Source organism: Lycium barbarum, chromosome 10 (genome assembly GCF_019175385.1).
Source record: "Lycium barbarum isolate Lr01 chromosome 10, ASM1917538v2, whole genome shotgun sequence".
Lineage (NCBI taxonomy): Eukaryota > Viridiplantae > Streptophyta > Magnoliopsida > Solanales > Solanaceae > Lycium > Lycium barbarum.
In genome coordinates this window covers 9037580-9053899 of record NC_083346.1, presented here as the reverse complement: position 1 = coordinate 9053899, position 16320 = coordinate 9037580, and the positions used below count along the sequence as shown (strand labels likewise).

At 32.9% G+C, this 16320-nt stretch overlaps 2 protein-coding genes across 2 annotated transcripts; both read right to left on the bottom strand.

Moving 5' to 3' along the window:
• Positions 1–1856: 1856 nt before the first annotated feature.
• On the bottom strand, positions 1857–3826 carry LOC132615276 (uncharacterized). The gene has a single exon (XM_060329842.1). The coding sequence runs from the start codon at positions 3514–3516 to the stop codon at positions 2467–2469; it is 1050 nt and encodes a 349-aa protein (XP_060185825.1). The 5' UTR covers positions 3517–3826; the 3' UTR covers positions 1857–2466.
• A 4002-nt stretch (positions 3827–7828) lies between these two features.
• Positions 7829–9996, bottom strand: LOC132615922 (uncharacterized). Its single transcript, XM_060330518.1, has 2 exons — positions 9663–9996; positions 7829–9379 (listed from the first exon to the last, which is right to left on the bottom strand). Exons 1-2 carry the CDS (start codon positions 9714–9716, stop codon positions 8603–8605), a joined length of 831 nt encoding a protein of 276 aa, XP_060186501.1. The 5' UTR covers positions 9717–9996; the 3' UTR covers positions 7829–8602.
• Positions 9997–16320: the final 6324 nt, after the last annotated feature.

Genomic DNA, 16320 nt, shown 5'->3' with positions numbered 1-16320 from the left:
GGCTTAGCACGGCCCTCATGCAACTAGTCTATTTTGATATGAGAAAACGACAAAAATAAACATTTATGTTTGGAGTAGGTTTAAGATAGTTCCTTAATCATATACTCCTGAATAATTTTGGTCCCTTAAATTTGTCAAAAATAAGAAATTTTGGTCTAAGTTAAATGTTTAACAAACTCTATTGTTAATTTAACGTAAAGTCATGGAGTTTGTGATTCCGTAAGTGAGAACTCAAGGATTTTATCCTTAAGTTTCACTTATAAAAGTTTAGTGTGCTGGAGTTTTTTTGTGTTTTACTTACAAATATTTTTATATAAATTTTGTTCTCACATTAGAATATAATTATTTTCTTAACTATATTTGAAACAGCGACTAAACTTTGATCTTCTAGCAGGTGCCACTTTTATATCCATTCGGGAATCTTCACAAATTAATTTGGGCTATTGATTTTCGACGAGTTATTTTGCGCAAAACCATATCTCACTAATAAAATATAGGGTCATTTGCATCTATGCCCCTATTTTGTGTCGATCTTTAAATTTACCTCCCATAATAAATAACTTTTTCGTGAAACATAAGTTTATATTTTAGCATCATAATATCCTACAAGTTCTGCCTAAGTGACTTTTGCTTTTGAAGAACTTGTGTGTAACAGGCATAAGTTCAATTGCTAACTTCTGTTTGAAGGACAAAACGTGCAATTTCTTTAAAATATATAATATACCTTGCCCAACCCATTAAATTCTGGGGGAAATTGGGGGATCATAGACTTTAGGGTCAATTTTGACCACTTAGATAACAGTGACTGGAATGACATTTTAATATTGCGATAGACCACTTTTTTTTTCTCCTTTTGATGCATATTTGGTGGGTTATAGACTTTTGCGTCAATTTTTCACCCTTTATTTCGCCTTTTGATACACATTCCTTTGATACGCAGTTGTGTTATTCTGCACATAGTCAGTGGCGGAGCCAGAATTTTTACTAAGGGAATTTAAAAATACAAAAGAGTAAGAAACGTAGAAGCCAAGGAAATTCAACATCTATTATTTAATTCAATATCTACTATTTATATATAAAAAATAATTTTATCCTAATGTATACATGTTAATTTTTCGCCAAAGAGGGTTCGGGTGAACAATCTGACCACCACTAGGCTCCGCCCTTGCACATAGGAAACATTGCAACACGTTACAACTTCGAGTGGTTGTGTCATAATCATACTCCCAACAATGTGCATATACACAACCTCATAATCCCAAAGTTAGCAAGTATAGTTAATTTCTCCCCATCAACAATGAATAAGTTACAACAACCCTTCTTTTTTAAAAGAAAAAGGCTTAATACCCAGATGGACCCTTAAATTTGGCATGTTTTGTAAGATAGGCATATAAACTTATAAGGTGACCAGATAGACACTTAAACTTACTCAAAGTGTATTTTTCAAGTTTTTCAGTTGTTTTGAAAACAAAAACTATATTTTTCAAACACTCATAATTTTCATGGCCAAACAAGCCCTAAATATATCACAATTTTTTTTTTTAAAATGCAAAAATAAGGCAAACGCATATACATGAGACTATAAATGTGCACTTAAACCAATAAATACTTGCTAATCGCAATTTTGCAGCTTTCAATTAACTCGATTTTTTTTTTTACACTTGAATAATTAAAAAACAATAACTTTAACCAATAAAAATCCTTAAAAAAAGAAATTTCAAATTAAGAATTTTTTTTTTTAAGGATTTTCTTCTCGGCTTTACAGTTTTCTTAATTTGAAATTTCTTTTACACTTGAAATACTGAACTTAGAAATTTCTTAATTTGAAATTTCTTTTTTTAAGAATTTTTATTGGTTAAAGTTATTGTTTTTTAATTATTCAAGTGTAAAAAAAAAATCCGAGTTAATTGAAAGCTGCAAAATTGCGATTAGCGAGTATTTATTGGTTTAAGTGCACATTTATAGTCTCATGTATATGCGTTTGCCTTATTTTTGCATTTTAAAAAAAATATTTTGTGATATATTTAGGGCTTGTTTGGCCATGAAAATTGTGAGTGTTTGAAAAATATAGTTTTTGTTTTCAAAACAACTGAAAAACTTGAAAAATACACTTTGAGTAAGTTTAAGTGTCTATCTGGTCACCTTATAAGTTTATATGCCTATCTTACAAAACATGCCAAGTTTAAAGGTTCATCTAGGTATTTGTGTCCGTGAGGCACTTCCCCATGCTCTGCGAGCACTGGGCTGCCCTTTTCGTATTGAAGCTGTGACAAAAACAACTCTTAAAAGATAATTTGCTATCATACAGTAAAAAATTAATGAACAAACAATTAACTCCAAATTGTACACAATAAATTTGGACTTTTTCCTGAAAGAGAATAATAAAAAGACAATTTAAAAATTAAAAAAAAAAAAAAAATAGGCACACACATTGGCTGCATGGACAGAATAAACAGAACACCACCTCTAAAGCGTAATGGTATTGGACTCTGCAATCTCTGTATAATCAACCTCATCACCTTCCCTTGCCAATTTCACAAGCTGAAGAAGACTACCCGTAGCTAACATAGCCTTCGTATTTAAATCATGTAAAGCTCTTTCATACAAACACCCAACCGCACCAATAGCACTTTCATACAATTTCTCATCTTTTTTATGTCCCATCAAACAATGTCCCAATATCCTCAACATTGGCCGTAACAACTCCCATGGTAAATTAATCCTCCTTTTCACATCACCATTTTCAACATTTTCACTAACAGCCAATTGACCTGACGACCAGATCTTACAAAATTCACAAAAATCAAGCTTTGACTCAACTGGTATATGTGGGATTTTGCTGTAATATAATTCTAATGCAACACCAACTATACGTGCCCTTTTGGTTGATCTCACTGTGCCATAATGCTCTAAGCTAGGGGAAATAACAGCTAGGTTTAACTCCGTTGCAGAGTTTTTAGCTGCTTTGTTTGTTTCATGATAAATACTTGAGTGTGAAAGATCTGGAATATTAACCGTAACTGCTTGACCATTTCTTGAAGAAGTTTCATATGCATATAATGCTAATAAAACAGCTTCAAACCCCGCTAAAGGTTTATGCAAATTAACCCTGTTAAGATAAACACCAGCAATGATAGGTAAAAATTTGAGGACAACGAGGTGTAGTTCAGGTTCAGAGGAATGAAACGTGTCGTAAAGCCAACGACAAAGGTTGTCATCACCAGCACCAGAGTTAGGACCACGAAGGAGTGTTGAGATTTGTTTTGCGGTTGAGTTGTCATGAAGGAGACAAGAGGCAGGTGTTTCGGATGAAGAAAGAGATGAAGGGATGTTTGGGAGGATTGAAGTTAAGGATTGGATTGCTGCATGTGCTTTTGTGTAGGAATCTGACCATGTTATGTGTGGTTTGTTTGGTGTGGTTGATGATGTGTCTGATGATTCTTGGTCCGAGGTGGTGGCGGTGGTGGTGGTGAGGGGGGTGGGAGTGGGGATGGGGGTGGTGGTTGAGTTGGACATTGGTGTTGTATTGGAGGAAAAAAAATGTTTTGAGTTGATTTGGGAAATGTTGAATGAAGGTAGTTATGGAGATTAAGGGAATATTTGTTGTGTTGAGAAAATTAAGGAATGAAAAGTGGATCTTAGAGTAACAAGAGATAGGATTAATAGTTAAGGTATCGGTTGTTTAGAATGAAAAGGAATGTAATTGAATTGAAAGGATTCTGTTTTACTTGAAAAAAGATCATTATCATTAATTGTAGTTTAGGTTTTTTTTTTTTTAAAAAAAAATTCCCTTTCTGATATTTTCCTTCAAATGCAACATAATATGTAACAAAATCAATGAAAAAACACACAACATACTGTAAGATTAATAATGATTAGTATGAGAGTGTAAATTTATTGGGAGGGGGAAGATGATTAAGTTATTGGTACTGTAGATGAGGAAATAGGGGAGGGGGGAAATGTTGAATGAAGGTAATTGGATCCTGTTACTCTTCATTACACTTTTTCTCTATTTCGTCAAGTGCACATTTAGATGAGTGACATGTGTTCTATTTAAATTTTAAAGGTTCATATTACATCACACTAACAAGTATTTTAACCATAGTTAAATGAATGATTTTTGAAAAATATCCTCCAAATTTGATAAGAAAAAAGATATTCCGCACAAATTTTGATACCAATTAATATCATTAATTTCATCTTATATTTTAATATTTAAATTACTTGTTAAAACTGCATAACATTAAGCTAAGAGGTTTGGGTTATTCTTTTTCACAATATCACCAAAGCCCTAAAAAAAATTGTGGGACTCCTGTATAGGTCAAATTAAAACGTAAATTGACTGCTGTGTTTTGAAGCCAAAAAGAAAAAAAGAGAGATATCTGGTTATTTAAAATATATTTTATCTTCTTTTTTACTTGAAATTAAAAAAATGTTGTAAATTCAAAACGTTTTTGGAGACTACTATTTATTGGCAAAACACGTTGTCAGGTTTAAATATAAAATGGAATTAATGATCCAGTTAAAATTCGTGGGGAATATCTTTTCTTACCAAAGCTGGATTCACTTAACTATGATTAAGATGCTTGTTAATATGATATAACTTAGACCTTTAAAAATTTAATAAAACACATGTCACTCATCTAAATGTGCACTTAGGGCTGGACATAATATGGTTCAAACCGAAAAAACCGACCGAATCGAACTGAACCGAAGTTAATTTCGATTTCAGTTTTTCGGTTTATTCGTTCCGATTCGGTTTAAATTTATAAGATTTCAACAATTCGATTCGGTTTTCGGTTTATGCAAAATTTAATTCGGTTAAACCGAAAAATCAAATTTTAACAAGCCACTTTTTTCTTGAAACGTATATTATATATTCCTTGTACAATTCCTTGTAGATTTTTAATAAATTTCCTCAACAATGTATCTTAGAACACCCATTAGCATATTTTCTTGTGACAATGGCTGTAATCTTAGTAATATTAAACATTGAAAGAACTCTTCTTGGTTAGTGGTAGGAAGATGTGATACAACAAAGTTTGACAAGTAGGAACTACTTATAATCTCCATTCCCTCTGTTATATCTCTTGGATTGTAGAGAAGATGTTGACTGATAAACAAGAAATACTAGTAATAGAGGACTTAAGTGAAATGTGGGGAAATTTCTGTCACTACATTAATTTGTATTTTGGCTGATGAAGTGATTATTATGCAGTCAACACTTCTACTGTCTCACATCGAGCTGCTTTAGGATTTTATGGAATGATGAAGTATCGGCTTGATGCTTAACTATGTCATCCATATCTAAACCGAAGAAACCGAACCGAAATTGCAAAAACCGAATTGAACCGAAGTTATTTCAGTTCGGTTTCGGTTCCCATTTCTTACAAACAGAAAAACCGAACCGAATTTGTGAAACCGAACCGAATTTTTGAAACCGAACTGAACCGACCGAATGCCCAACCCTATGTGCACTTGAGGAAATGAAGAGAAAGTGTAATGGAGAGGAGCCAAATTCAAGGTAATTATGGAGATTAAGAAATTTTTTGTAGTATGGAGAAAATTAAGGAATGAAAAGTGGATCTTAAATCACATAGGAGTAATTCATGCATGTTTGTCTAGAATGATAAGGAATGTAATTGTATTAATGAAAGGATTCTGTTTTACTTGAAAAAGATCAGTATTATTAATTAGATTTTTTTTTTTTTTTAATTTTCCCTTTCTCATATTTTCCTTCCAAATGTAACATAATACGTAACAAGTAACAAAAGCAATAGAAAACACACACAAATATTTACTCATACGTCATACCGTATTCAATCCTTACATCAATAATAGTATCGGAGCTAATTCGTTCAGAACTCAGTTGACTGCTTCTATAGAGAAGGCGGAGCGTCCTTGGCTCAGCATTATAGCACATAGAAGTTATTTGTGTGGCTATAAATCATCCCATTAATAGTAAAATGAAAAATTTAAAGTTAAATTGTCAATATTAAATATAAAAATGTGTCATTCTTTTTTAAACTGATTAAAAACAAAAAAACATCACATAAATTGGGGACAAGGGGAGTATTAAATTACACAAGTATTCGACTCAAACTAAAGATGAGATAAATTTGATTTCATTTTGAGATGCGGATAAGTTTTTACCCTTTTTACTTTTGGCGCGAAAAAGTATATTTTGTTGTGTTTGAAATGTTTTTTCATGTTTTTATTTTAGTAGTTAAAATAATGCTTCAATGTTTAGCTATCAAATACTAAAAAAAATAAGTAAGAAAATAACTTATTTTATACAAAAATATTTTTTAGGAAAATATTATCCGAAAGTATAGAAGTTTTTTTTTATTTTTTTATTACATAGTGGGTAGGGGAATGGGAAATAAGAGAGGGGATTACAAAGTGGGGATTCGAACCCTCACTAACAAGGTGAAAGTTCAGGTAGCAAACCAACTAAGCTACTAAATCCCTGCGTATATAAGCTATATATAGCTTTCTTCCTTCTTCTTTTTCATTTTTATAAATATTATTATTATGTACAAAAGAAACCTTCAATATGCTACTTGGTGGTGGTATATGAAGTCTACTAGGTGTATGTACTTCGTATTAGATTTGAAGGCCCAAAACAGAAGGAAGCCCATAAATCATAAGGCCCAAGACAAAGGAACAATTGAAAAACAAGGACTGAAGGGCCAAAAGAGTAAATTGCTAATTATTCAAGTCAGAGTTTTGCCCAAAACACAAAACTCTACCTTAAGGTAGAGTTTGAAACTCTGTCAGAAGCATGCAAAACCCTAACCTGCGAATCGAAACTATGCGTCGCGATTTTTTTTTAATAATTGACTGAGCGGGGGTTCGAAGCAGAAATCAAGGGATTTTTTGCGAAGGGCAAAAATTAAAGACCACCCCTAGCGAAGGGCAATTCTGTAAATTACCCGTTGCATATTTGTTCATTTTATTAGGAACCCACAGGCTTAAAGTTCTGGATCCGCTTCTGGCAGAGTAGGTGTTTTCTTCTTTCACCCTACCCTAAAACGACAGCAAGAAAAACAGAAGGGGAGAAAAATCTTCCCAATCTCCAATCGGATTAAAGATTATCACGTGCTAAGCATGAAAATGAACAGCTTAAATGAAAGCAACATCCTAATTTTATTTTGATTTTCCATTGACTTATTTCACTTCATGGGTGGTTTACATAATCAAACAATGAGCATGCCATTTGTGTAACCATCACAATAATAAAAATTCAATGTTTTGTTACCATATTCACAAACTAGTTCAACTAACTGTACTTTTAGTCCATTCACAAAATTATTTGTTACTTTCCCTCCTAATGAATGGGGAAAAGGCAGGGGCGGAGCCGGCCCTTTGGGTGTGGGTTCGGTCGAACCCAGTAGCTTTTATCCGAACTATATATTTGTATTAAATTTTTTGTCAAATATGTACAAATTATTAATTAAAAATCCAGTAACTTTAAAGAATTAGAACCTCGAACCCACAAACTTAGAATTCTGGCTCCGCCTCTAAGAAAAGGGGGAAAGTAAAATGGATATTTCTTATATTTTTCCAAAGGATCTTTTTAATTTGCCAATGGGATAAAAGTAATTCAACTTCCTTTATATTATATTTGCATGAAAGTGAAACTAAAGTAACTTCAACTAGAGATGCCATTGTAATGGCAGACATAAACCATGTATGGTAGGTACACCTCATGGAAAGTGGGATCATTTGGAATCTTTTAAATTAGATTACTTGTTGCTTCTTCAAGTCATATCTTATATCATAATATTAATCTAAAGAACTTGGAAATGAAAGTGACACAAAAGCAAAAAAGAAAACAAAGCCTTCATTAAACTAAATCATCTTCTCAATGATGACAAACAAGTCTACAACATCATAATCTCTCAAGATACACCTTGCACAATATTTTTATGCAAAAGACTAAGAGAAAAAAGATAGCAAAGTATACATATTAGAAAAATTCCCCAACATTTGGAGAATTATAAAAGCCACCCCAACTAATATTACAGGGGGAAATAATTAAAATCAAAAGGTTATAAACATAAAGATCAAACTCCTCTCTCCATCCAAATCAAAGGGCTTAAAAACAAAGCACCAAGTCATGATCAAGAATCCAACACCTTTATAGTGAGACATTGATCTTTCAAAAACCCCAACTAAGTAAAAGGCCATTCATAATTAGGCCTTTTTTCAAAATCCTCTAAATCTTGGTTAGCTAATAATTATGAAGATTGCTTAGTTTCTAAGGCAAACCAACTAATTTTACAAAGATCCTAATTGGATGGAAAATGACATGTGCATGATAGCCTCCATTTTCATGCTGATAGTAATTTTTACCTCCTTTTTCCATACCTTTCTTAAACGGTATGAAAAGGATGGTTAATGCATATGCTACTAGCTAAAATGAACCAACAAGGCCGTGGCGGGATGGATGAAATTCCTCTGCCTTTAGAAAGCACCTTTCCGGCCCTAAGTGGTGCGAATCCAAATTAGTCAGGCTAGTAAATTTCAGACGAGAAATGGTTAAAAAAAGACTAGCTAAAGTGAGCTAATTATAGAGGTGGGAAAATAAAGAAAAGCACTACATGTTGGTCAATGATGGCTGGTGAACAACTTTTTGATACTTTGAAATAGACTGTGGGGAAGTAGTAGTATCAAAATCCCTTTTCTTCCCAAAACATGGCCCGGCACCAGGGCCAGCCGCGGTGCTACTACTCAGGGCGGAGTCCTGGTTGAGCAACCGCGGAGTAGGCGAGGTAATAGTGACCGGAGGAATGTCGATTGAGTTGAGTTGTGGTGGTGGATGTTGCCACTGAGGAAGTGGCCCTGCTAATAAAAGTGTTTGAAGTAGTGGCCCTGCTTCTATCACAGCTTGCAAGAATTTCCCTTTCTCTGGCAATGGCTTCTTGACAACAACTTTTTCCATTAAATCTTGGACTAATAGTGGAGGGGAAACAACATTGTTTTCATCACAATCTGAAGAATTAGAAAGTACTCCTATGTTGTTGTTAGAGTCAACTACTCCTTTTAAAATTTGGTCATGTTCTTGATTATCCTGACTAATTGTTGTGCCACTAGAAATAGGTGCACTTTCTATAACAACATTTTGGTTCTGCTTCTGAAATTGGAATTGTAATTGCATTTGTTGTTGTTGTTGTTGTTGGAGTAAGACTTTCTCCATTCGAAGCCTTTGGCATTTGCCTTGTGCTTCATCTCTTTCTTTCATAATTCTTGTCAAAAGATCCTTGAGTTGCAAAATCTCCTCATCTTTTCTTGCAAGTTCCTCATGGGCAGAGATAACAGTGTTTTCCAACTCCAATGTTGTGTACACCAAAGAATGCTTCAATTCCTCTATCCCCTGTCAAATTCCAAATCCACATTACTCACAACAACAACAAAAATTACAACAAAAAAGACAGTGGGGTTTTAGGATATGCTGCTCAGGCTTTTAAAAAATGCCGACAAGTGCATGTTAGATTCTCTAAAAGCAGTACAATTTTGAAGGATTCAAGAAGGGTGCGGCGACATTTTGGAAAGACTGAGCAACATAGGCTTTAGGGGATGTGTAAAAAAAGGATCTTGAACAAAAACAAGAATGTTAGTTAGAAAAACAAGAAACGAGACTGTTAGTTAAAATTTACCTCTTCTAGGAAGTAGTTATAAGGCCAGCTAAGAGGGCTGCATTGATCTTCCATGTTCTTTTTTTTTTCTTGTGTGAGTGTTTGGTTTGAAAGAGCTAAAATGAAAGAGGGTACATAAAAAAGAAATGAGGGTTCTTGAGACTTACTTATAAACTAGTTTAGTATGCTTTTTTTATGATGCTACTATAGTAGTATTACTAGCACTATTGCTGCTTTTGCTTTATTATCTCACTCTTAAGAGAGGCAAAATGGTAGGGGGAGAAAACACAAAAGGCCAAAAAAGAAAAAGAGGAGGGAAAAGGGGTATTGTGGTCTAGTGGATATAAATCAAATCACAAATATAATCTGTATAGGTGAGTAGTGAGTACTATTTATACTTGCTAGTACAAGATTCTTAGAATAGGGCCATTTTTTTATTTTATTTTTTACTGTTTTTAAAAGCAAGGAGGGAATGTGAACTAATGGATCCAACTTGGGGCCTAATGGGGGCTGCAATGAATCTCCTATGCAAAAACGAAAAAAGAAAATTAAAAAAAAACACACACACACATACATGAGTGAACACATTAATTAAAAGCAGTATCACATTTTTGACAAACTTTTTTGTCTAGCTTATGGGCATTCAACAGTTCTTTTTTTGTCTTTTTGCATAGGTTTGATTAAGAAAAAATTGGCAATTTTGTGTTTTAAGTACATATTTTTATCTAAAGACTCACCTTAATTTTCACTACTAAAAAATCATTACTTTTTTATGAATGTTCCATCGGAATTTGGCTCGTGGTAAGGGATTTCCGACCATAAAAATCCGTCGGAATTGTTACCGACAAGCCAAGTTTTGTGAAACATTAACAATTTTCTGATAGTGTTTCAATTGAATGTGGAACTTTATTTATATATATTAGTAAAATAAATTTGGGGCTTTATTTATACATACTGTAGTAAAAATCATTTTTTAGTGAATTTTCCGGAATGTTTGAAATACTGTACAATTCTATTTTCTTTATGTTTTGTATAAATAAATTTTTGAGAGGAGTGACTACCATACACAAGCTAACTTTGCACCATTAATAAATATTCATTTCAACTTAAAACATGGCAAGATCATGATCAAGATCATCTAGAAATGTACCTCATTCACAAGACCAGTATGGCAATTTAAGATTGCACCATTTGCATAATGAAGACTTGTTCCATGACAATTTTGTAATAAATACATATAATTAGTATAATTTAAATTGAGAAGAATGAAATAAAGCAACAAAGTCCCTTAACAAATTAAAGAAATGTTGGGTTTAGCTTGCAAATCTTGAACTAAAGATTTGCTTTGGACTCATGTACCAAACAAGCCGAATAAATGGATTCAAGAAGGCTAAGTCTGAAAATGTTGAATTTCTCATTCATTTAGCCACAATACATTTTTTTCCTAGGTTCACACTTTTATAAGATTTTAAGGGGTTGATAAATAAGGGCTATTGGACTTGTGCATGTGGAACAGTGGATTTAGACAAAATAAGTAAGTGAAAAATAAATAAATTAATAAGGCCTTTATAATTTAATGGAGCATGTGTGTCTATGGAGATGAATGAGAGCTACCAATAACAGTTGTGGTCGAGTAGTATGTATTCCTTTACCCTTAATTAAAAGGTCTTGAGTAATTGAACTCTGGGTACAAAAACATCTTTGTTAGAGAATGCGTTATTTTCAATATAGGACTTTCTATGCGACTTTAAATTTAATGGGAACTTACTACTGATACCCAATATGAATTGAGAAAAGGTTGAATGAGAGTAGTGGAATAGTTAATGTAATAAACTGTTTGGTCAGAATAAAAGATAAAGGTGAGTAATGATAGGAATGACAGCCACATTCGATCTAGGATTTTTTTTCCTTTGATAGTATATGCTTATGGTTACCCTTTTTGACTCTAATAAAGATAAAATAGCATGGACTAGGAATCATATGTTATATCTAATTAATTGAATTATTATTTTTTTCTTCTTTTTCATTTTTGCCGCACTGTGAAAGCGACCTCATATTTCTCTTTTCATTGTGACTTGTCAACCAAAACACTTAAAAGGTGATGCCTTGGATTTGTATTTGGTTTAGATTTTTAGAATTAATTTGGATTTTTCTTTCAAAATTAAACTTTGTGTTTGGATTAGTTTTTTAAATGAGTTTTCGAGAAAATGTGTATCAATTTTCGTGAAAAGTTATCATTGAATTGTCTCAAGCAACACACTATTTGTACGGTTTTAACTTTTAATTTGAAAGATTTCGCTTACTTAAAAACATTATCCCCAAATTAACTTAGGAAGATCTTAATTTCCTCAAGTAATTGAAAATTTTTATTTTTCATTTTTTAATCCATTCAGCAAGAGAGAGAGAGATTGGTAAGCCTTTTATATTCTTTTTCTTGGCGAAATATGGAGTGAGACTTACTCGCATTTGATGTTTGTGTTGGATGTGCGAACAAAGTACCACATTGGTAGCTGAAAAGAAAAAATCGTTACTTATAAGGTGTTGGACACTCTTAATGGTGTGAGGCCTTTTGGGGAAAATCGTGCAGGCTTGGCCCAAAGCGGACAATATCACATCATGTTAAGAGTAGCTTTGGACCGTTTAGCCCAGCAACTGGTATCAGAGCCAATGGTTTGGCGGGACAAGTATGAAGATGACGGAGTGTGGCATGAGGCCCTGCTTAGTGCTTTTTCCCCTCTATGGGCCGGTTTACGACCTTTACCCATAGTTTTGAAGACGCATACACAGCCTGTGGGCTTCGGTGACCATAAATACTTTGACGATGTGGGTGGCACACAGACATGTTGAATCTCTGATATGTGAGTTATGGTAATGAGCCATGTGGAACTTAGTTCGAGGAGGAGATTGTTGGGTGTGCGAACAAAGTACCAAATTGGTAGCGGACAATATCACATCATGTTAAGAGTAGCTTTTGACCATTTGGCCAAACAGTTTGCACTAATTTAATAAATATAGAAAGAAGGTTCAAATTTGTCAATGTACTATAAAGTGCTCCTCTTAGCCTTTTGTTGAGCTTTTTATTTATTTATACCCTTGTAGTTAGCAAATCGTATTGTATTTGCCCTTAGCATTAACGGAGCTCTAGCATGAAATGAATATGGACTCCAAATCCCCAAATTCTTTGAAAAAAGGTTCACATCTACTCCTCTAACTTTTGATTTTGGTTTAAAATTACCCTCACATAAGAGCTCTATTAGAGCTCAAAAGTAAAATGAGACTTTTTCCTAACGATAGGGGTAATATTAAATTCAAAATTTAATTGATGACAAAGCTGCTCAATATAAATAGTACAAGCATAAATTTAACTCTTTTTCATAAATATATAACAAGATCCTTTATATATACTTAAACTATTTGTTAGGGTTTTGCCCAGACTTTCTACCATAATTAGAATTTATTTCTTGGTGGAAAAGGTTTTTTAGGTGGAAAAGATCTCTTTGACTAATACTTACTTGGAGGAAAAGTTTTATATTTCTATAAATTAAGAATTCTTTCTTCACACAAAAAACACAATATGGTCACTAAAGAGTCTTGTTTATAGGGAGATTATTCTCTTCATAGTTTTTAATGCTTTCTTTTAAATTAGATTTTTTAATATGTAGGTCACTTGACCAAACCATATTATAATATTATGTTTTTTAGTATATTTTCTTTGTTGTCCGATTTATCGTCATTCAAGGTTTGCAAATTATTAGCTTCCGCATGACGCCCTGATTATTTCGATCCCAACACGATTTAATCATAATTAATTAATATCTCCATCCGTTTCAATTTATATGAACCTATTTTTTTTATTAGCCCGTGCCAAAAGGAATGATCCCTTTATATATTTGAAAATAATTTATCTTTATGAAATGATTTATAGTCACACAAAATATATGTTACTCATTTAACATAACAAGTTTAAAAAGCTTCTCTTCTTTCTAAAATTTCGTGTTCAATTAAATGAGTTCACATAGATTGAAACGGAAGGATATAATATTTGAATTAATACTTTTTTTTGTTTCTCATCCGGTGTCCGGTACCCGCATTGAAGCCCGACTATATCCAGATTGACGCCACGTAGGAGCCATTCGAGGAGAAGCGCTCCCTATCAAGAATTTATACCCAAAACTCGAACTCCAGACCGATGATTAAGGAAGGAACTGTCTCATCTGCTACACCGCATTTTTTGGTGATATATTTGAATTGATATAAGTAAATTTTTAGGATGAGGATTGGAGGGAAGATAATGTTTTATAGGGGAGGAGGGATAATGGTAGGGACAACATGAAAACCTTTAAGAGAACAAAGTAGAGAGGGTGTTTGGAGTAAAAAGAATAACGGCTTCTGTTTTGACCAACTTCCTTCACTATTTGTTTTCTTGGGCTATGTTCCATCACGCGTTGGCGTGTGGGTCCATCCTTTTGGGACCCATTCATGTGTATTCTTATTGGCTCATCTTACCTATATATGCTGAGTGGGCCCTTGTGTTCTACAATTTTGTTTTATTTTTAATTTAAGTAGGATTTTGTTTTTTGAAAAGATAAAAATGCCTTAACATATTGAAAATGACTTAAATTTGCTCTCCTTTCGACTTTCACTTATTAGATCATAAATTGATGTTAGTTTTGCAGGTTAAAAATGTCTTCCAGCCACATTAGACCACTATTGTCCTTTACCGTTGAAAATAACCCATATATATCATCTCATAATTTTATTAAAAAGATGGACATTTTCAATCGTAATGGACAATTGGGGTTCAATAGATGGAAGGAGAAGCATTTTAATCCAAAAGTTAACGTTAAGGACAGTCCAATAGGTGGAACGAGGTAAATTTTGTCATTTTTAACACGCTTCGTGCATTTCTAACCCTTTTTTCGTTTCTATTTTAATAAAAAAAACCTTGACACCTTTTCATTTCCAAGTTTTTTTGAATTTTTAACTCAGTATTCGATATCTGTGTTAGAATGTGACTAAATATGATTTAAGCTGAAAACTCTCATACTAAAGAGCAAGGTATTTCGTAATAAAAAAACGACTTCAATATCCAGGATTCGAACCCAAAACATCTAATTAAGAACGAAAAAGTGCTTATAGCACCTTACCACAACCTTTATTGAAACTTCTAATCTTCCTTGCCAAAACCCGAAAAAGATGAAGTAAACATAGGAAATGTTAGGAAAAGGAGAAGTGGAACTTTAGAAATAATAATAATAATCGAAAAAACAAAGATTATTTAGATTCTGAAAAAGGGAATATGCACATATTCCTTTTACTAATGTTTATGTCCGTTATATTAGTTTGTTGAAATCATCTTTACAAGATACTTCTAAGTATTGTAATCGTTACGATTTAAGTGTCTTTCTGCACCTTTACATATTTATTAACATGATTTGTATTATAAATATTTACTATGTTTTATAACTTTATTTTCCTTCTAATTGACTATTGATGAGAATTCATATTTCGAAATAAACGTGTAGAATTCTTAAGAACGCATTACAAAAATGTAATGGCACATTTCTAGAGAGTACATGATGTTTCTTCAATTTCTTTCTTTTTCTCTTTTTTTTTTTTTTAACCATAAGACAACATTTCTTAATAAAAATGAAGGGAGGATGTCAATACATGAATAAGGGGAATAATAAGGATTTGTGTAACTTTCATTCAATTTGCAACAAACTATTTTCTTTTTCTATTTTTCTTTCCATTTATATTGGTTCTTTACAATTCAATTTTTCCCTTAAAAAATAAAAAGATATATTATTACGAATTGCATGGATTATATACCCCTCGTGTGGAAAAAGAAAGCAGCAGTTTTGGAAATAATAGACATTAGCAGTCAGGAGCAGTCACCTGGCTTAAAAAAGAAAACTTATGACTTCCAGGCTCCAGCTGCATTATCTGTTCAACCCAAACCAATTTTTGTGTAAAAATACAGCATTTTAAATTACACACTCACTTGACTTATATAAGAAAGTATGTATTTTCAAAATCTGAATATAGGTGAAAAAGATGTTATTTAACTAGACTGAGATTAGGGCGTAATTTTAATTTATAGTAAGACATTTTTCTTTTGTACATAGGAAAACTAAATAAATTTCTTAATACCGTTCATAAGGTACATGGCTTAAGTCTCTAGGAGAATAAACTTCATATCTTTGAGCGCGTCTTCCTAGATTAGTAAATCTATTGCATGCATGTTTTTGGCCTTCGGTCGCCGGAAAATCTGCACCTTTGTTTGCCTCCCTCTAAAAGTGTGTGATAGTGATATTGTTCACTCCCAGCAAATATCGACAATCTTCAATAACGGACCTAAGAGGATGATATTATATATCCTCCTCTTCAATAAGTTTAACAGCAAGTAAGCATTTCGTCCCCACTTCTAAGTCTTGATAGCCCCTTTCTTTTGTTAATTTGAGACCTTATTTAATGCTCCATAATATTGTAGCAGGATATTATGCGAAATATGCTGCACACTACAAAAATAGACCTCCACAGCACTCAGAACAAGATAGTAACACATTTAGAGCAAATACAAACTTGGTTTCCAATGTTTGTGATTAGGTTTAAAATAGCCCCTTCAATATTTGTACTATATTAGAAGCATGAGTTTGGAAGTGGTTTGGTCGTCCAC